Here is a 20,151-nt window from a genome sequence, read left to right as displayed (position 1 = left end):
CCGCTCTTGTGCAACTGTGCCGCCGTATAAACTCTGCAGTTTTGAAGGAGTTCGCAGACTCCGCTGCGAGGACCGCGTCTCCGAGGAGAGCAGGAGGGAAGGGCTCCACCAGTGTCCGCACGTCACGTCTTCGCGAAGCGGTTCAGAGATGCAGAGCTGCGCCAGGTCCTGGGGGATCTTCTTGGCCAAGTCGGTGAATCCCAGCGCACCATGCAGGCATCTGAGCGACAGGAGCCGCGTGGTTTGGAAACTTCAGTGCAGGATCGGAGACAGCGGGGCATCCCTAAGCACAGGAGCCCGGGCTCTGAGGACATCTGCAGCCGTCCCCTCCAGACAGATAGAGAGAATACTACCCAGACATGATGATTTTGCAGAGAGGCACATTGGTCCAGGTGAGCGGGAGAAGAGAGAAATGCTGGATGCTCTGGGACTCGAGGTAAGATTTTTAGTTGCCGCTCATCCCACAAGAGCTGGGCCCGGTATCGTGCTTTCGTTTTCATTAAAATCAAGCAGCATGTTGATATTTTCTATTCGCAGCCATGTTTTTATTTAGGCTGTTAAAATGTGATTTGTCTTCACAGTCGATCGACCAGTTGATTGAAAACACTGTTCCAGCCTCCATCCGTATGCAGAGGAGTATGAAAATGGATGATCCAGTGTGTAAGTTTGCCTTTTTAATCCAATGCATTTGTCATTAATGCATTTTATTTTAAAGATTGCATGGCCACTCTCGATGCAATGTGACAAAGCCTGATTTAAAACGGCACATTTGACCAAACTGCATATGAAAATGTGTTTCTTCTTTTTCTGCCACTGGGTTTTTCTCCACATGAAACGGGCGTTCAATGAAGCCAAGTGAGTGGCTGAAATGTAGGTTGCACCTCTATTGTGCGCCCTGGATGGCGCTCCCCTTGTCAAGTCTTCCTTTGAACATATTTGGAGTTGTTTTTGCGAAACTCGGCGAGCGGCACCAATCTCCTGTTGGGAAGCCGATGCTCATAGGATGGCAACTGGAGTGTAAAGTTTAGCCTTGAGCTCCGGTCCCAAGTCCAGTTCAATCTGGTTACAGCGTTCACATTACATCACAGCCGAGGGGCTTCCTAATAAGGTGACTCCGGTATGTTTTCCATGAGATCTGCTTGAATGTGCCCCCCCCCTCCTCCTCCTCCTCTCTCTTTTTTCCTTCAAATGCAGAACATGTACATTTCAGCAGCACACAGTCTTCTTATTCAACCACTTTGTTTTGCCTCATTTTTATTGCATTAAAGTGAAAGATGGTTTCATCAGGGTGGATTTCCACCACACAATAAGAAAAGATGAATGCAATAAAAAAAAAAAAAAAAAGAGAGAGAGAGGGAGATTTCAGTAGCTGAGCTAATCCTGCAGCCTCTCTGCCAACTGTAAGTCTGTTGAAAGCTGAATAAATTGAGCTGAAGCACTAAAATCAGGATATATTTTCACTTGCTGTGAGCTTATGTTGATTTGCTGAACTGAAGTGTGCAGGTGTGCATCATGAGAAGAATACAGGAGGAGTGAGACACGTGGATTTAATCAACATTACAATAGCTTTTATCAGATTATTGCAGTAATATCACATTCAAAGCAAAACGCAAGTATCTAAATTTATTCATTTTTGTGAGTTGACACAGTAGATAAATATTGCAACTAATAATCATTTTCTTTTACTTGCAAAATATTTGAGTTATTTTGTTAACAAATATAAATTCCCACTACAATATCCTAAAAATAGCTAAATGGCTTGTTTTGTCTGGGTAATAGCCCAGAACCTCAAGTGTTAAGTTTGTTATTGTGTAAATGAAGCAAATTCTACAAGAGGAGCTGAAACAAAGTGATTAGACTAAGTGCTGTTGTAATTTTTTTTATTTTCATAGTTTTAATAACTGTGCAACCATAAACTCAGGTTGTGCGACACCTCTGAGAGTCGGCGTTAACACTGTAAAGATCCTGTAGAAAAGTTTCGAAGACGCTGTTGGAGGGATAAAGACACCTCTAATCCTCAGGTGCTGTGACTTCCCCGTGTCACCTCGTCACTCTGTTCCACCCTCGCATCAGCCCCTCCTGACTGTCAGGTTTCATAATGCAGCAAGCCATGCTGAAGGAACAAACTGGAGGCCGCGCTGTGTGATTTCTGCTTGTTCAGCTTTGGAAGGCTTCAGTTTGCAAAGCCAGCGAGGGATTCTCTCTTCAACAATAGACCTCCTGGATGGTTCTGAATCAGGCTTTTTTTTTTTTTTTTTTTTTTTTTTTTGCAGCCCTGTAGAACTCCGGGACCATGGGAAACCAGTCCTCCGTACTGACACAAACTCTCACACATACACACAAAATGACACACAACTTGCTTACCCTGAACCTGCTGATAATCCTTAATCACCAAATTCTGCAGTGAATTTGGCTGATTCACCACCTCCAACAGTTTTGCAGGGTTGAGTGTGCACTCCTCTGCCTTTTGAAGAAGCTGTAAATATCCATTTTGCATACCGGCTGTAGTTCCCCCTCACCACTGATGACTAGACGGGCCTTTCTTTACCAAATACAGGAGTAGTCAGGGCTTTTTGGTTCAGACGGGCGATATTGTCCATTCCTTGGAGTTGCTAGGCAGCCATGAAGGCTGGAGGAATCTGAGGCTGGTTGTGCACTGGCACCGTCTCCTTACAGCAGTGGGGAATAAGGCTAAATAACAGACTTCTTCTCCTTTTTTCTTATTTCTTTTGAATGGAGGGAGGTGAAAAAGTCAGAAAACGCTACATGTGCATTGTCACCTCATCTTCAGTTTAACGTCAGTCTTTTTCTATACTGATGCATCTCGTCACAATATGTTAATAATAATATTAACAGAAGCGGTCTTGAAATTGTTACCTCCTAGTATGTTATTCTATTTTATTCACAAATTAAGGTGCAACCGAATAAGTTCAGTGACACATTTTCAATTCCATTTTAAAATCAATTCAGCCAAGCTGCTGCAGTGGGCTGTTTGTGATGATAATACACCATTAGCTTTATTGTCTTACCATAAATATTTTACAGGTGAGAATGAGGTTCTGGATTCTCTACAGAAGATTGCATCAAAGAACAAAGTATGGCGGTCCTACATCGGCATGGGCTACTACAACTGCTCAGTACCACCACCCATCCAGCGCAATCTTCTGGAGAATGCAGGCTGGTGAGTGACGTCATCTTCCCTCAGCAGAAACGTTATGCAGTTTGAAAGTGACGTGATCCCAGTTGACTCGCATAGTTTGATTGGTAATTCAAATCTAAATTGCTTTCTTCTCACTGAAGCTCACTAGGTTTTGCCCACATGAGATTTGATGATGTGCTTGGCTGCTGCTTATTCTGTCAAAAGAGATTTTCTTTTTTCCACCCAAATCCAAACCAGCCTCTATTGCCCACGTTTTCTCTCAAATTCCAGGTCTGGAGGAGTTGCACAATGCATTCCCCTGTCCTGTCTCAGTTCCTTGAATGCCACCAACTTTGTGCTTTTGTCCGAACTCGCTCTGTTGAATCACTGTTCGTTACATTTCTCAGGGTGACTCAGTACACGCCCTACCAGCCCGAGGTTTCTCAGGGTCGCCTGGAGTCGCTCCTCAACTACCAGACCATGATCTGTGACATCACAGGCATGCCTGTGGCCAACGCCTCTCTGCTTGACGAGGGAACTGCTGCCGCTGAAGCCATGCAGCTCTGCCACAGGTATTGGCACGTCGACCTACCGTAAATCCCAAAACAAGCTGTGACTCAGAAATTTATGTTACTCAGAATGAGTTGCAAAATAAAATCTTATCATGTGTAATTAAACATAATTGCTGGAATACTAATTGCATGTTCAATACATGAGTGACAAGTCAAGTTCAGGCTTTTGGGATCAGTTATTTGTGTTGACTTCTTACAGACAGAACAAAAAAAGGACTTTCTACATTGACCCACGTTGCCATCCTCAGACGATTGCTGTGGTGCAGACCAGAGCCAAGTATGTACCTTACACACTCATTCGAGAAATGAATAAAGACCTGTCTTTATTCTCTCTTTAAGCAAATCACTTTCAAACTTTGACTGTTCCATTGCAGCTACATTGGAGTCCAAACAATGTTGAAGCTGCCGCATGAAATGGACTTCAGTGGGAAGGACGTTAGTGGTGTGCTCTTCCAGTATCCAGACACGGATGGCAGAGTGGAAGACTTCTCTGCTCTTGTGGACCGTGCACACAAAGGAGGGGTGAGAGAAAGTTCCTAAAAGCAGATGTCTGTGAACTGTCCTTCAGGATGGACAGGTTTACAATAGATGACGAACACGTCAAGCAGTTGGATGCTCCTTTTGACAGCAGCCCCATTTACAGTACTATGCTGACACACAGAAGTGGCTCTGAGAAGCTTTAATGTGAGACGTGTATAATCTGTCTTCAGGATTTGTCAGCTGCAGTTTTAGAAAACTTGGTTGGCACTGGTTTAGGGTAAATGAGTCTCTCATAGCAATGATACAGCTAATTCACAACTGTAAGACACAACAGGTTTATCTTTTGTAGAATGAAATAAAATACTGTCATGTTCGTATTTGTTTCCATCTCCAGGCTCTTGCTTGCTGCGCCACAGATTTGCTGGCTCTCTGTGTGCTGCGTCCTCCTGGGGAGTTTGGTGTTGATATTGCTTTGGGCAGCTCCCAGAGGTTTGGGGTTCCTCTCTGCTACGGCGGTCCACACGCGGCTTTCTTCGCTGTTAAAGATAACCTGGTCCGAATGATGCCTGGCAGAATGGTTGGAGTCACCAGGTGAGACAATCTCATTGGTCCGAATAACTTAACTTCCTGAATGGACAATTCATTGTGTAACTCCAGAAATTTGCGTCTATTAAAGGGTTAAATTGTAAGAGGAGGAAACTCAAACGCTTCATTTGGAAACAGTTTTTTAAAAACTACCTATTAACATTTCAGGGATGCAGCTGGTAAGGAAGTGTATCGGCTTGCTTTGCAGACCAGAGAGCAGCACATTCGCAGAGACAAAGCAACCAGCAATATCTGTACTGCACAGGTAAGACCAGACCCACATTTGTCTTTTTTTTTCCATTTATAAGACTTATGGTTAAATCACTGCAGTAATAAATTACTTTTTGCCTAAGTGAGTGTTTCGTTCTTGACCAAATAAAACATATTTATCCCTGTTGTACCTCTGACTCTAGGCTCTGCTGGCCAACATGGCTGCCATGTATGCATTGTATCATGGTCCTCAGGGACTCAAGCACATTGCTGAGAGGACACACAATGCTGCTCTGATCCTTGCAGAAGGTAAAATAGTTTTTAGTTTTTGTTGTTGTTGTTTTATATTGATGCAACAGAAGGTAACTTTCCATTAGTAAATAATTCAGCCATTTATTCACATAATAAATATATAAGGTGTAATTGCTCTACTCTTCGATTCAGGCCTGAAAAGAGCAGGACACCGGCTGCACAGTGAGATGTTCTTCGACACACTAAAAATCAACTGTAGCGTTGCAGCTAAAGACATCCTGGAGAGAGCCGTGCAGAGACAGATAAACCTGCGAGTCTACTCTGAGGGAGTGGTGAGAACTGGCCATCTTTTTTTGAAAACACTATGCTGGTAGTTTAATAACCTTTAACTCACAAAAGCATGACAGTCAACCTCATTTGCAAACAGTGCATTGCCACTGTTCTTTGTAGTGTGTAGTTGAGGATTTAAAACCCAATTTCCTGTCTACAGTTGGGTGTTTCTCTGGATGAGACGGTGACAGAGAGGGATTTGGATGACCTGCTCTGGGTCTTTGGCTGTGAATCTTCAGCTGTATGTTCATTTGTTATCTGTTGCCATTTAAATATATATATTTTTTGCCTCTGGGCTGCATATTGAAAAGTAGCTTTGAAGTAAAATGCCATGTGGTTTAAAATTTCAGGAGCTGATTGCTGAGAAGATGGGTGAGCGGGTGAAGGGGATCATGGGAAGTCCGTACAAGAGAACGAGCAAGTACCTCACGCACCAGGTTTTTAACAGGTTGGTATTCTGAGTTCAAATCACTACAACGTGGTACATGTCTAGTATGTTATCATACTAATGAAAGTGTATTAGACAAACCTAAAACAGTTTTTATGTCTTCATGGCCTGTTAGTCTACAAATATTAGCATTCAGGTTTTATTGATTGTCTGGTAGCGACCATGGCTGTACTTGATAAACATGCTGTTGATGTCAGAGCTCCATTATTATTCTGATTTGATTTCCTTATTTCTCGATGGACTAATATTTCTAATGTGTTAAACATTTAAACAAATGAATACTGCAATAGATATAAGTATATAAATACTTAGGCGTTTGATTGGATAGGAGTTTACATTTGATTTAGACTATTTAAGTTCAGCTGAACCAACTTCTTTTCCCGTTATCTTCACCTCCAGTTATCACTCTGAAACCAACATTGTCCGGTACATGAAGCGTCTGGAGAACAAAGACATCTCCCTGGTGCACAGCATGATACCACTGGTTAGTCTAGTCTTTCTTTGATTTTAAAAATAAGATAATTCCGCTTTGCAAACAGCTTAAATTCATATCATGCCTTTGAAAGAGGTATGGTTAACTCTTGTTTTCTTATTCAGGGTTCCTGCACCATGAAGCTGAACAGTTCCTCAGAGCTCATGGTGAGTAAATCAATATGCAGTTACTTTTATTTATAGAATAAAACCTCATCCTGTTACTAGCTCACTGTTTCTATCTTCTTTAGCCCATCACTTGGAGGGAGTTTGCCAACATCCACCCCTTTGTGCCTCTGGATCAGGCTGAGGGTTACCAGAACCTTTTCAAGCAGCTGGAGAAGGACCTCTGTGAGGTGACGGGCTACGACAAGATCTCCTTCCAGCCAAACAGGTAAGACCCACCTTTGCTGCAGCACAAATGAACAAAAAACAAGTTTTATTTCTTTCCTACAAATGAAACTGGGTTAAAATTTATTTTTTTTTTACCTCAGTTAGAAGTAACTTAATAACATCACAATTAATTAGACTGTCAAAGCCTTCAAGGCTGCAGTATCTGACAGTTAATGATTCATGATTTATAGATTTGTGACAGAGCCCTTGGATGTTGCCTTTCTGTCTGGGTCCTTTATAGTTTATTTCAGACTTTAGTAATCAAGTGTTGAGAATCTAATGCTTCATTTTTAGGTTGGAGCTGATAAAGAGCGCACCCACCTCTGCTGTCTATCACCACTTATCAGCAGCAGCTGGTTTATGAATAGCACTCCATGCCACATTGGCCTGGAGAATTATCATGCAGCCAGCTTTTCATCCCATCTGTCTCTCCCCTTTTAGTAATATGTGTAGAGTGGTCTTTGACCTGTGCTGAGGTTAGGATTTACTGTGTGTGTGTGTGCGTGTGTGTGTGTCTCTCGTGTATATGACCGTGGTGTTTTTGTCTTGTTTTCCAGCGGCGCTCAGGGAGAATATGCTGGCCTGGCCGCTATAAAAGCCTACCTGAACTCAAAGGGGGAGAGCTCGAGAAGTGTAAGTGTGCTGCTGCTGTAAAAGAGTAAAATATAAAATTATACAGGAGTCGAATCAGTGTTAGGCAGATTGTGATGGGATTTAATAATCCTTTAACTGATTCTGTTACCCAACACAAGTTTAATGGTAGAATAAGGCTCCAGAGTATGTGCACTTGAATTGGAAGTGCAGCTACAGTATTCCCCAAAATGTCCCATTATATTATACTAGCAAAGCATGCAAGCTCCTGAGACTCCAGGGAAATTACAATATATCACTGCTCTATTATGACGACCACCGGTTCTGGGCTGTTATGTAAGAATGATTCATCATGAGTTGTTTCTACTGGTGGAGAATCAAAAAGAGCATTAGTACATAAGCACTATCAGTCAAGTTTATTGGTGCCTGTCTGCAACAGGTCACTTTGACATCACAGATGAACACGTTTCAGACATCCTGGTTCGAAATTCCTTAAGTATCTTGACATGCTGACTAGCAGTAGCTTGGGAACAAGGAAAGATAAGAGGTCAAGTTACAGAATAAGGAACAAGTTTATTGTTCAATCAATGCCTTAAAACGCATAAACAAATTGACTTTAGAGACAGACGTGCTGGTGTAAGTAGGGTTCTGCCCCATGTACACCGTTCAACCTGTGGACCCAAATGTGTCACTTTTGACCTCTTCAAATTGTTTGCACCTTTGCTGTGGGTAACGTTGGGTCAGAGATTTCTACTCTGAGATAAGACACCAGCTCTGATTAAAGACTGGCTGACTCAAGTATTTTTTACTTGTACTGTAATTTAGCATTTGTTTTCTCTCTCTCTCATGAGTACATCTTAGATAGTGGCCTGATCCCTTGAAACAGTCAAGGTCCAAAGTGTCAACTGTTCAAACAAAGGGGCTGAAAATGCTGTGATCCCGCTATGGCCTTTTTAAGATTCCATATTTGGAGGTTTTAAGACTTTGGACACTGGGAGTCACTGGTTTTAACCAACCTAAAGGGCCAAGTGCCACAGTGTCCCTGTGTCACTACGTTGCAAAATGTCATCCTAATAAGGGCTAAAATGAATTGGTGACTTGCAGGCAGGTTACTCATTATTGCCAGTGGTGAGTGTTCAGATCAAAATTCAACACCATGTCACCGTGTACCCAGACACGCTAGAGCCTTAAAATCCCAGCTCCCAAGAGGATAGAGGTCAATGTTTCTATTATGAACGTAAAAAACATTTGCTAACATTTCTCGACAAAGCATCATCAGACAGAGATTATTATAATCACTTCTTTTAGGTCCATTTTTACCCTTTTTGCCTTAATATCTCATCACCCCATTATTAATATGAGGAAGTTTTTTTTGTATTCGGTTTCACTCACACATTTTTCATTTCGTTTCTAGGTGTGTCTGATCCCCAAGTCGGCCCACGGCACCAACCCAGCGAGTGCACAGATGGCTGGCATGAAGGTTCAGGTGGTGGAGGTGGACAAAGATGGCAACATCGACCTGGCTCACCTTAAAGCGCTGGTGAGAGCTGAACTGTTCTGTCGCGTTTCCGCTGGTTTCACACAGGGGGACTGCTTTGCTTGTCACAAAGAAAGCTTCTAAACCTGAGCGAGCAGCTGTGTAGCGCTACAAGCGGCTTAGTCGCAAGCCTGATGGATTTGAGACTTAAAATTATCAACAGAAAGTCTTATGAATTTGGGAAGTGGAGTTTGCACTGCGAAAGTCTGGCTCTCCCAGTCTCCACTCTGTAAGAAGTAATCATTAATGCGCTATTAATCTACAATCTTCAACATCTGTCCCAGATCAAAGAGAGAGAAGGCTCGTGTCTTCTGCTCGTCCTGCTGTATGTGACTCACAGCTGATCAGCACCTTTTAACCCCTCACTCCCAGATTACCCTTCATAATGTTTTTTATTTCTCACAGGTGGATAAACACAAAGCAAGTCTGGCGGCCATGATGATCACCTATCCCTCCACCTTTGGAGTGTTTGAGGAGCACATCGGAGACATTTGTGATGTTATTCATGAGAACGGCGGCCAGGTGTACCTGGATGGTGCCAACATGAACGCACAGGTCAGAGACGAAACAGCAGCGTAACACTTCCGCTGTGTTCGGAAATATGATATGAATCCTGCCTATAGAAAGTAAGGATAAAGGTTTATAGATGTGCACTATCATGCTGTAAATATGCAACCTTTGGCCTCTAATAATATGTAGATGATGATTTCTAGACTGGTGCTACCTCCACCAATCCCTGACAGACTTACAGAGCCTGCCCCCCCTGAGTTCAATCCAGTCACATGTCTTAAATAACTGGGCTGATCAAGGAGCAATCGTAGATTCCTTTAGTAATAACATTTGAACATATAAAGATTTTTTTCATGGGGTCTTATTCATTTTAAATCTACAGCAGTGAAGTTCTGTGAGGTAAAATTTGAAGAAAGCTACAACTACAATAATCTCAACTGAACGTCATTTCAGAGATCTTAAACTAAGCAATCTAATCTAGATTAGATTAGTCGGTATACACCTATATCACTTATATCTTAAAGCTCTGACCAGCATCAATCATTAATTTTAGGGATAAACATCCTGTATTCTTTATACACACTGAATGGTGTGAAATTACATTATCCAAATGCAGGTAAATTCAAGTCCTGGCATCTGATCTTCCAAATTTTCCCAACTTGTTCAGTAATGCATTTATAAATTAGTTAAAAACAATAGGTGCGTTTTCTCTGCTCTGAGGATTAATTTTTTCTTCATTGGTTTGTTATCCAGGTGGGTCTGTGTCGTCCTGGAGATTACGGCTCTGATGTGTCTCATCTCAACCTACACAAGACCTTCTGCATCCCTCACGGTGGAGGAGGACCCGGCATGGGACCGATCGGAGTGTAAGAGAGAATATAAATAATTAACATTATTTTTTATATGCATGTCCAAACATTTGAATCTCAACCTACACTGATAATGCTGGACAAATGTGTTCAATTTTAAATACATGCATGTTTATACTGTATAGGCAGCTTTGTATGTTCTCACAACATCCACCTGCTCCTCATCAGGAAGGCCCACCTTGCCCCTTTCCTGCCGAGCCACCCGGTGGTTCCCATGCAGTCGGTCAACACCAGCAGTTCGCTGGGCACAATCAGCGCCGCCCCCTGGGGTTCCAGTGCCATCCTGCCAATCTCCTGGGCTTACATTAAGGTCAGCACAGATATTTATATTTAACGTTCACATGCTGCTGTGGTGAAAGTGTAAAGGTAAATACAGTACATCATTGTGTTTTTATCCAAATGGGATATGTGCAAAAAATGTATGGAAGTTGCTACTAACAATCACTGACATCACTCCTGTGCTCTGTGTTTAGATGATGGGATCCAAGGGACTGCTTCATGCCACAGAGGTGGCTATCCTCAACGCTAACTACATGGCCAAGAGGCTGGAAGGTCACTATAAGATCCTCTACAGAGGCAGGAAAGGTATGTCGGTGTACACAGATGTGAGATGTTTGCAGTGGGCTTCATTTATGCTGAGGTTCTTGTGTTCTCGGTCTAAACAGGTTTTGTAGCCCACGAGTTCATTCTGGATGTGAGGCCTTTTAAGAAGACCGCTAATATCGAGGCTGTTGACGTCGCCAAGAGGCTGCAAGATTATGGTAGGAAGAATTATATAGAAAATACACAATGTCCACCTGATTAGGTACAAATGTACAATGTAATGCAGGGGGCTTGAGATAAAGTCTTATAATATTCTACCACTAAATATTTTGTCTCTTTAATGCATCTAAATTTCCACATTTCTAACAATGTCATCTCAAAATAAAACACAATCTCTCAAAAACAAAACAATTCATGGCTGAGATATTGTATTAAACTGCAACAAATGGCACAAATGCACATAAAGTGGCCACTGAGTACATGCTGTATTTTGTGGAAGCATTTTGGGGTTTTAAATGCCTTGTTCTCGACAGGATCAGTTTTGTGGGGATCTTGCAGCCAATAAAAGCCGAAACAGATTTCAAAATATTAAAATTTAAAACCAGTGGAGGTCGTTCTGATTTGTGGACTTACTTGTGCTGGTGTCCAGGTTTCCATGCACCCACCATGTCTTGGCCTGTGGCTGGTACCCTTATGATTGAGCCCACCGAGTCAGAGGACAAGGCTGAGATGGACCGATTCTGTGACGCTCTGCTCGGCATCCGACAGGAGATCGCCGACATCGAGGAGGGAAGGATGGACTCCCGCATCAACCCGCTCAAGGTATGTCGCTGGCCTAATTAAATTGGCCGATGTATAGCTGTAGCTACCATCTGAGGTTCTCACGTGTTTGGCTTTGTTTGCAGATGGCCCCTCACTCTTTGGCCTGCATCTCATCCTCTAACTGGGACAGACCTTACTCCAGGGAGTTAGCCGCTTTCCCCTTGGTGAGTAGCCTCACTTGATTTCTTTTACACATTCGCTTACAAAACTTTTCTAGCAAAGCAGAAGATGCATTTAGTACAAAGTTGTCTTTATCGTCCTCTAGTGGTGAGAATTAATACAGTTCACAGCCTATTCACAAAACATAACTATAACCCGTATTTGACATCTGCTTCACTCTACCCTGATCGTGTACTACACAGTGCACTGTTTGCCAGAGAAAGATGGCGAACTAGCCATTTCTCTATGATTGTGATTGGATGGCTAAGCTAGCCTTTAAAAATCACGTTAAACCAATTATATTGAAATCAATGTCACTGTTTTACAGTTTATTGTTCAGCCTGAAACCTTTAAGCCCACTCAACTCATTGCATTCATATCTTTGACTACTTTGCTCTTACTGTTATTGCTTTGTTTTACTTCACAGCCCTTCATAAGGCCTGAGACCAAATTCTGGCCGAGCATCTCCAGGATTGATGACATTTATGGCGATCAGCACCTTGTGTGCACCTGCCCGCCCATGGAGGTCTACGAGTCTCGATACGAGGAGAAGAGGGCCTCCTCATAGAGGAGCGTTTGGCCTAAGCACTAAAATACCAGACTTAACATCTGTTTGCTCAGTGTTGATGTGAGATCAGGAAGGTTCCAGGGTTACGAACAAAACAACAGTCAGACTATGCGTTGGAAAGATTGTTTTTGTTTCAGTATTTTTTTTTTTTTTTCACATTAGCCCCTGTGAATTGTGGTTAATTCACTCAGAGCCTCTAGTCGTGCAAAAGGTCTAAAGTAAAACCCTCACGCACTTAACTGATTTCACAGTGAAGAATCCCTGATGCTTGTCAACTTGTTACGTGGGCTTTGTCTGACACTGGGCTGCAGCCAGGTGGTTTTCTCCTAATTGAACTCTAATGGACTAAAGGTGCAACTCTTGCTTTTCCAAACCTGCAAAGTAAGCACACCCTTTTTAGAGGCTGCTCTGATACATCTCTTAAATACTGTACTTTAAGTACAGTAATTTGACACATCTATAAAAAAAAAAGTGCACTTGGTGCCGCTGTTCTTGTGTAAAATAGCTGTCTCTCCATTTGTTCACATACCTGATAAAAATATAGAAATTAGTTTTCTTGTAGGCTTGTTAATATGCTTCTGTTGTTACGAACATGTTTTAATGTTGTGATATTTGGTGGACACATAGGAAATAATCTCAATGTTAATTTTAATAGCATTTTTTTCTAATCTGTCTGTAAAAATAAGTATTAAACATTTTGTCTTTAAGTGTGTTCATGTCGTGTGTGTGTGTGTAAAGAAAGACGAAGCACTATAGAGAAAATCCAATCTCATATCTTAGACAACACTTCCACCCAGTGGCAAAATGTCAAATTGTCAACAACAAAAGATTTTAACGATTTCATATTAACTTAATTTAGTCCCTTTCAAAAATACTTGTCCTGCATTTTATTCAGATCTCAGTAGCACATCAGTGCCCCTAAAGTTTGAAATAAATACAGACATTTCTTGAGGGTTTGGCGCCATCTTAATAAGTAGATGTTGACTCAGCACACCACAGACCACCCAACTCCCCTTTCTGTCTGAGCATTGGTCATTTTTCAAGCAGTAATGCTCAACAGCTCTTAGCTTAGTTGCTTTTTCTAGATGTGGAGGTTAACATTGGCACCACATTCGACCCACTCTGCCTCACATCTCCGTCTCTCTACCTGCAGATATCATTTACTGTAATTTGATAATGACTAAGCTGAAAAATGTACTAGTCAAACAGACATTGTTGAAATTCTCTGTTTAGAAAGGTGAATCTGGTTCAAAAATGTGTAAAAGTATATATATATATATATATACTTATTTATTCTCATGACATTTGGATTATTGCATCAACATAATTGTCATTATCAAATACTTTTGATGTAATCCTTAAATTGTAAATCAGTGAAGTTGACATTTAACTAGCTATGCCTAGAAGTCTAAGGATTAATTTTCTTTTGGAGCTAAGACGATTAGTTGATCAAAAGTATTAAGGCATGTGAAAACCAGCTGACTCTGGTTTAGGACTTAGGTTGCTTAACTGTACTTTAACTCCTGAGCAATTTGTAAAACACAAACGCAAGTTGACAGACTGTCCACATATTCTCATTGTGGGGTGCGTCTGAACAGGCTGTCTGGGATCTACAGGAACTTTTTGCTGAGGGCAGATGTGACAAACATGAGTCCTCCACTTAAAACTAATCAGTGCAGTATTTATTTAAAGTACTTTTAAATGCTACAAGTAACTGACATCAAAAACATTTTATATAGAGATAAAACTGGAAATACACAATTTACTATTTCTGCTAAAACAAAGGTGCAGAAGTGAACTTCAAATGGCTTTGAATGTCCATTGTTCAAGTAGGAAAAATATGCATATGAGAACTGGTAATACACTACAGCAATGATAGAAGTGGCATCAAGTTATTGTTCTTACAATTAAGAAACATTTTTAAAATCGATAAAACCAAATTTCCTTTCCATTTAGGTCTTCATCTATATTGTCTATTGCATTTAAAGAACCAGTGATAATAATAAGGATAACAATAAGGTCATAAAATGCCAAGTGTCACTGGGCGAAAGGCAGGTTGCCAGTCCATCGGAAGGCAAACAAACAGTCAAGAGCACACATTTAGAGTAACCAATCAACCTAACATGCATGTCTTTGGAGGTAGGAGGAAGTGAACACACGCAGATTTAAAAAGCAACAAAATAATACTTCTGCATTTTTCTTAAATATGTTCAACCTTATTTTGATTCTTATTTTGTTCTGCTGTTCAACTCAACAAGCTATATTAAGGAGACAAAAGCATAAACATGCCCAAATGATTTCCTCAGTTTTTACCTGTAATCAAACTGCATTCACATTGGAACAAAAAACGTTTTAGGGTAAGTGGTTATGTCCCATTTAGTCAAGAAATTGACACTGGACAAATATTCTGTGGCAGAGAGCTCCATTATTAATATCACTGATCTACACTGTTGCTCTGGATGTTCCATCACCACAATAAACACGACTACTAATAATAAATCTATTATCGCACATCCACAGTTCTGCTGCTAAAAAGCTTCAGTGCTCGCTTGTTTCACTTTTAAAAAAATTGGCTAAGGCCTCAGTGCCTCTAACACAGTAGTGGTTTTAGTCTTTTCATCTGTGGGAAGAGGCAAATCTTTCTTCAAATCAAGAACCACTGTGATAAATCAGCCTGAAAATGTGTTGACATTTGAATACACAGTTAAAAAGAGTGTGGCTCCTGCAGACAGGAGGCAGCTTGCAACTAGAATTTGTTATAAGGAAGAAAGTACTGAAAAATAACCAGATTGTATTTGTCTGCAGTGTCTTTCTAATGCATCTGTTCCTCAAGGTGTCTGCACACGTGCTATGGTTCTAATGGTCAAGCGGGTCTTTTAATAAAAGTGTACGTAGAGTAATATTTCATATAACGAATTAAAAAGTTGTTTGGTAAAACTAGTTTGGTAACTGTAAAATAAAACGAGCTAGATAATACGTCAAGGATGTTTTACCACCTGCAGTTAACGCTGTGACAGAGGTCATAAACTCGTCAGCCCTAAACGTGCATCACAAATCAAACGTGAGGTCAAATTACAGCCGACATGTGATCAAACAAGTCTTTCCTGCTCCTCAAGTTCATTCAGGTGAATCGCTTTGTGTAACGGTGTCTCACTTGACTTTCCCCGTTTGCTGCTCCTCTTGTCGGCTGATCACCTGCCGAACGTCAGCCTCCTCGGTTTTTCTCTTCTGAACAAGACGGTCGACCAGGACGACAAACACTGCTGAGGAAATAAGGCACAGGCCCGAGAGGTAGAAGGCAGCGCTGTAGTCGTCTGTCTCGTCCACCAGCCAGCCTGAAACGAGAGAGGCCGTGTGTCAGGGCTGAGGAATAATTTAACTCAACACATCCATTCCTACAGGAGGATGTAGACCTACAGTGAGATGTTTGTGCCGTCAGTATTGACTGTATTCGAGGATTAAAACACCTGAATAAATCTTTAATTTTTCCTAAACATGTTACATTTACATTTCCCATTACATGTCCCTTAGTTTTGGATAAAAGTAATAATAAAGTATGTGACCCAAATAACAGAAAACAGGTAAATGTGGACCTTATGAGAAGATACTCAAAACTATACAACTATTAAAACATGTGCTTTTATAATTAGGAGAGAAAAAACACATGGAGTCTACAGCAATCTTTGAGCAATATGTTGAATAGCAGCATGCTTACATTAAGCAGGCATAAGATTTCACATTTTTACTATTTTAATTCAGCACATTAGTGTGCTATGTCTTGAAGTAATTAAACTGGACAGATGAAATAACTAAACTATTAAAATCCCGCCATTCACCCTCTGAAGACCTGAAGTGAAACAGTTCATTCAGTATTTCTGGAAATATTCAAGTCTAGGCAACAACTGTGGGGCTCTACGCAGTACGGGTTTTAGTCAAGTCGTGGGACTTGTTGACAATACAGACTACTGTCATTCTCATTCTTTACAACACTGTAATTAAAGTCAGCTTCTATTTATTTACTGTTCAAAGAGTGGAACATGCTGATTATCTGTCTGTGACAATCAGTCACAAAAAATAAGGGTTAAGTTTAAAACTGAGGTTTCCCCTCAACCTCTTTCTTGTAACACCACATATTTTCACAGCCAGGCTGTGAAAATTAATGTCTGCTTGCACCTGGAGCTAAAGAACTATGCACACCCGCAGGTACAGTGTGTCTGGCAATGTCAACAATGTCTGTGTTTAGTTTAGTAGACAATGAAGAATTAGCTCACTTCCTTTAGGTCAGCAGGACCTACTGAAGTCAGTGTGTCTTTCTACAGGTCTAATTTCTAATAATTTAATAATAAGGATGTTTCCTAGAAAGACCTGTCATTAAGTAGAAAATCCACAGCAAATAGAGACATTGGTCAATTGGTGCAATTCCAATAAACTGCTTTCCTAAAGAGGCGGTACACAGTAAGTGTACTGAACTACTATAGATCTAAATAATCTCTTTTCCTTTGGATAAATATTGACTCTACCGCGCTGCAGACTGCTCACCTGCAGCAGGTAGACCGATGAAGCCACCAATGCTCCTGAACATCATAAAGAGCCCCAGTCCACTGTCGAACCCCTCCAGAGTTACAATGTCCACGAGGGAGGTGATGTGAATGGCCACCACGCAGCCGAACAGGAAGCCGTAGAGTGAGGCAAAGACCAGGATAGTCCAGTAGTTGTGGCTGATGGGAAGCAGCAGGAGCACCACCCCCAGCAGAGTGACCAGCATGGTGAGCAGCTGCAGGTTCCTCACCAGCCTCATGTTGGCTAACCACCCACAGATCAGCCTTCCAGCCAGGTCTGCTAGAGCCAGGACAGAAAGGATCGACGCTGGCCAGTACCTATCCATGCCCAAACTGTTGGCGAAGGGCACTAAAAAGAGCGGTGGGATAAAAAAACCTGCCGCAGCAAAGATGGCAAACAGGATGTAGAGGAAAAGTTCAGGTTTTCTCAGCAGGGAACACTGGAAGGTAACCTTCCTCTTTGGTGGGGCGACAGCAGCAGCTCCTCCTACACCATCTTTACTGTTCTGGGTGGTCTCCAGAGGCCTCATGAGAGCACCACATACACATAGGTTGAGCTGAAGGCCTCCAATGATGAGCAGCGCTCCCTGCCAGCTGTACATCTCAATTAGCCACTGGAAGAAGGGGCTGAACATGACGGCAAAAACACATTCCCCTGAGCTTGCGATGGCGTAGGCTATGGGACGCCAGTGTGCAAAGTAGTGGCTCACCATGCTGTTGGCAGGGATCCATGCGAAGGAAATGCCTGTTCCTGGAAAAAAGATGGACACATGTCACCATCTAATTTTTTTAAAGACTGTTGTCTTCTTATATTATATCAACTTTCCTTTTTTTCTTCTTTTTTGGAAAAGATAATATTCCATAAATGTAAAAGACCAAAAAATATAGAGTAGCAGAGCAAAGGCTTTCACATGTCTCCTCTCAGCTGAACAAAACTAACCTTGCAGGATGCCCATGGTGAGGTAGAGGTAGGGTAGACTGAGGTCCAGAGATGCCAGCAACATCCCAGAGGCAGTTAGCAGGCCTCCAACTATGATGACCACTCTCTGGGAAAACTGTAAGGTCAGTGCACTGGCTGCTGGAGCTGAGAACAAATGAAAACACAATTGAAAACATGTGGCGTACAAACAAAGACTTTCAGGCTGAAAACCATGTTGTTACCTCCGAGGTGAAACATGGCAATCGTAGTGGAGGTGACCCAGGAGGTGGTGCTGGTCAGGACTCCGAAGTGACTTTGGATGTCCAGGAAGAAGAGGCCGAAGTTCTTGAGGACAGCAGCGGTAAGGCCCATGATGAAAAACGCTGATACCACCACCACCCAGCCGTAGCCCCCGTCGGGGGGTCCAGCTCTCCTGGACTTCATCTTCACCAGCTACTCTGCAGGCTGCTGTCCTGCCAGTGCTAAACGGTTGTCATGCAATAAACTGATAAACTAATAGGGAAATGAGGATGCAAAACTCCTATAGATATGTGAACTAGCAGTTGTGAGGAGTCAAATTGATGGAGTGCACATTAGCATCTGTGGAAAGGTATTACAGTAAGAAGAGCCCTTAAGTATAACCATGAAAAAGCCAGTCAATCTGGGGCCCCTTCTCACATACAGATGCTGATGTGCAATTTCCCTAAGTCAAGGCTGCGGGCACTTCATCCACCACTGTACACGGGCTAAGGCAAATAAACATGACCCTTTACTGAAGAGATGGGGTGTCTCTGGGATTTTGTGCGATCAGAATTACACAGTGACCAAATTCAGTGTGGAATTTTCTAATATCTTTACTTTCACATGATCTCAGCATTAGAAAGTACATATTTCCAATTTCTAGTTTACTTACTTTGATTTTACAACACACTATGATGCATTTAAGGACCTTTGTTACCACACAGGTGTTTTCAGTTGGTGGCTGATTGCTCCACTGGGTAATTTCACTAATAACAATGATAAAAGTTGAAACTGCCACAAACCACAAACTGCCCTTAACTTATCACTCTGTTTTACAATAATGCTGTGTTTATAAGAACAATTGCTCATTATAATTTGCATTTTTACTTCAAACTGCACCGCTGTTTTAAGTGAAAAGGTGTTGCCAATCTTAAAACAAAAAAGAAAACCTCACTTAAATGTCAAACTCGCCTTTACCTCGCTAGGATCCTGGAGTCCCTGTCATGAGTTTCTGTCGCAGATCTTCCTTTTCACTGCGCTCACTCCGTCCAAAGCAGCTGGTGATACAAGGCGATGCGCTTTTATTCTGAAATGTAATGTAAACGCACTGAAACGGCAGAAAGAAGCTAAGAGAAGCTAACGTTAGCATGGATCTCTGCGGTGCTAGATCATTTTTGTTCGCATTTATCAATCATCCACACAAGCGTTAAGACTAATTCAAGGCACTGCGAGCTCTAGTTAACATTTACGAATCTAATATTCACCGGTTAAACGTCCTCTGCTCTGATGAAGCGATGCCCCCAGCGCACGTAACATCCGCATTTCAAAATAAAGTGTCGTAATTGTTTGCAGAATATTTTTTTTATGGAAACAAACACACTGAAATGATAATGAATGTAATTGTTAATACACTGCTTATTTTTAATTTCATAACGAGCTGTTATTTGTGTTGTGGTGGGGCACAGACGAGAGATGGAAATTCTGGACGTGTCATGTCTTAAGTAGATAAGAAGCTGGTTTCTAAAACTTAACAATAACCAAAAATCATATAAATCCTCCATAAACTACTTCCGTAAGAAAGCATCTTAGAACAGACCTCACAATCACAGTTTAAAATCTGTCCATGCAACAAAACTAAAAATATCTCAGAACATCCGATGGTGATCCGCAGGAAGACTAGGTGAAAGTTCCTAAGTCAGTAAAGGCATATATGCTACAAAAACTGTTGACATCTGGCAAAGTACCATCTTAGCAGGCTACTCCAACCCTTGCATGGGCCAAACTAATAGATTTTTGTTTGTAAAAAAAGAAAAAGAAAAAAAAAACATTTTTGTGTCAGGACTTGCATTTACATCTGTTTTGCATATCACAACGTTATTTATATTCATGTCCACAGATACTTAACTTTTAAAGTTTCTCACAAGAAAGATTGAGCAAAGCTTCTTTATAAAAG

At 41.5% G+C, this 20,151-nt stretch overlaps 2 protein-coding genes across 3 annotated transcripts; one reads left to right on the top strand and one right to left on the bottom strand.

The window, feature by feature from the left end:
• The first annotated feature begins 148 nt into the window (after positions 1-148).
• gldc (glycine dehydrogenase (decarboxylating)) lies at positions 149-12,950 on the top strand. Its single transcript, XM_026342945.1, has 25 exons — positions 149-436; positions 582-660; positions 3,046-3,181; positions 3,547-3,711; positions 3,911-3,988; positions 4,086-4,233; positions 4,586-4,782; positions 4,945-5,041; positions 5,190-5,295; positions 5,431-5,570; positions 5,729-5,809; positions 5,919-6,016; positions 6,416-6,500; positions 6,614-6,655; positions 6,739-6,881; positions 7,438-7,513; positions 8,886-9,011; positions 9,414-9,563; positions 10,272-10,384; positions 10,556-10,697; positions 10,861-10,972; positions 11,053-11,148; positions 11,580-11,752; positions 11,836-11,916; positions 12,339-12,950. Exons 1-25 carry the CDS (start codon positions 149-151, stop codon positions 12,477-12,479), a joined length of 3,093 nt encoding a protein of 1,030 aa, XP_026198730.1. The 3' UTR covers positions 12,480-12,950.
• A 1,738-nt stretch (positions 12,951-14,688) lies between these two features.
• Positions 14,689-19,507, bottom strand: zgc:114041 (MFS_MCT7 domain-containing protein). 2 transcript variants are annotated; one of them, XM_026342301.1, is made up of 6 exons: positions 19,463-19,507; positions 19,176-19,284; positions 18,200-18,439; positions 17,979-18,122; positions 17,019-17,789; positions 14,689-15,814 (listed from the first exon to the last, which is right to left on the bottom strand). In XM_026342301.1, exons 3-6 carry the CDS (start codon positions 18,399-18,401, stop codon positions 15,630-15,632), a joined length of 1,302 nt encoding a protein of 433 aa, XP_026198086.1. In that variant the 5' UTR covers positions 18,402-18,439; positions 19,176-19,284; positions 19,463-19,507; the 3' UTR covers positions 14,689-15,629. The 2 variants fall into 2 exon arrangements, with proteins under 2 accessions (XP_026198086.1, XP_026198085.1); XM_026342300.1 differs by having other exon boundaries at positions 19,176-19,493.
• Between the last annotated feature and the right edge of the window lie 644 nt (positions 19,508-20,151).

This window comes from Anabas testudineus, chromosome 9 (genome assembly GCF_900324465.2).
Source record: "Anabas testudineus chromosome 9, fAnaTes1.2, whole genome shotgun sequence".
NCBI lineage: Eukaryota > Metazoa > Chordata > Actinopteri > Anabantiformes > Anabantidae > Anabas > Anabas testudineus.
Note: the sequence above shows the minus strand (reverse complement) of the source record. Positions and strands in the feature narration are given on the sequence as shown.

Coding starts and splice junctions, on each gene's coding strand:
- gldc (XM_026342945.1), top strand. CDS start 149: ATGCAGAGCTGCGCCAGGTCCTGGGGGATCTTCTTGGCCAAGTCGGTG. Junction 437..581: donor TGGATGCTCTGGGACTCGAG/GTAAGATTTTTA, acceptor TTGTCTTCACAG/TCGATCGACCAGTTGATTGA. Junction 5,810..5,918: donor TTGGCTGTGAATCTTCAGCT/GTATGTTCATTT, acceptor TTAAAATTTCAG/GAGCTGATTGCTGAGAAGAT.
- zgc:114041 (XM_026342301.1), bottom strand. CDS start 18,401: ATGAAGTCCAGGAGAGCTGGACCCCCCGACGGGGGCTACGGCTGGGTG. Junction 18,123..18,199: donor TGCCATGTTTCACCTCGGAG/GTAACAACATGG, acceptor ATTTGTTCTCAG/CTCCAGCAGCCAGTGCACTG. Junction 15,815..17,018: donor CATCGGTCTACCTGCTGCAG/GTGAGCAGTCTG, acceptor CTCTCGTTTCAG/GCTGGCTGGTGGACGAGACA.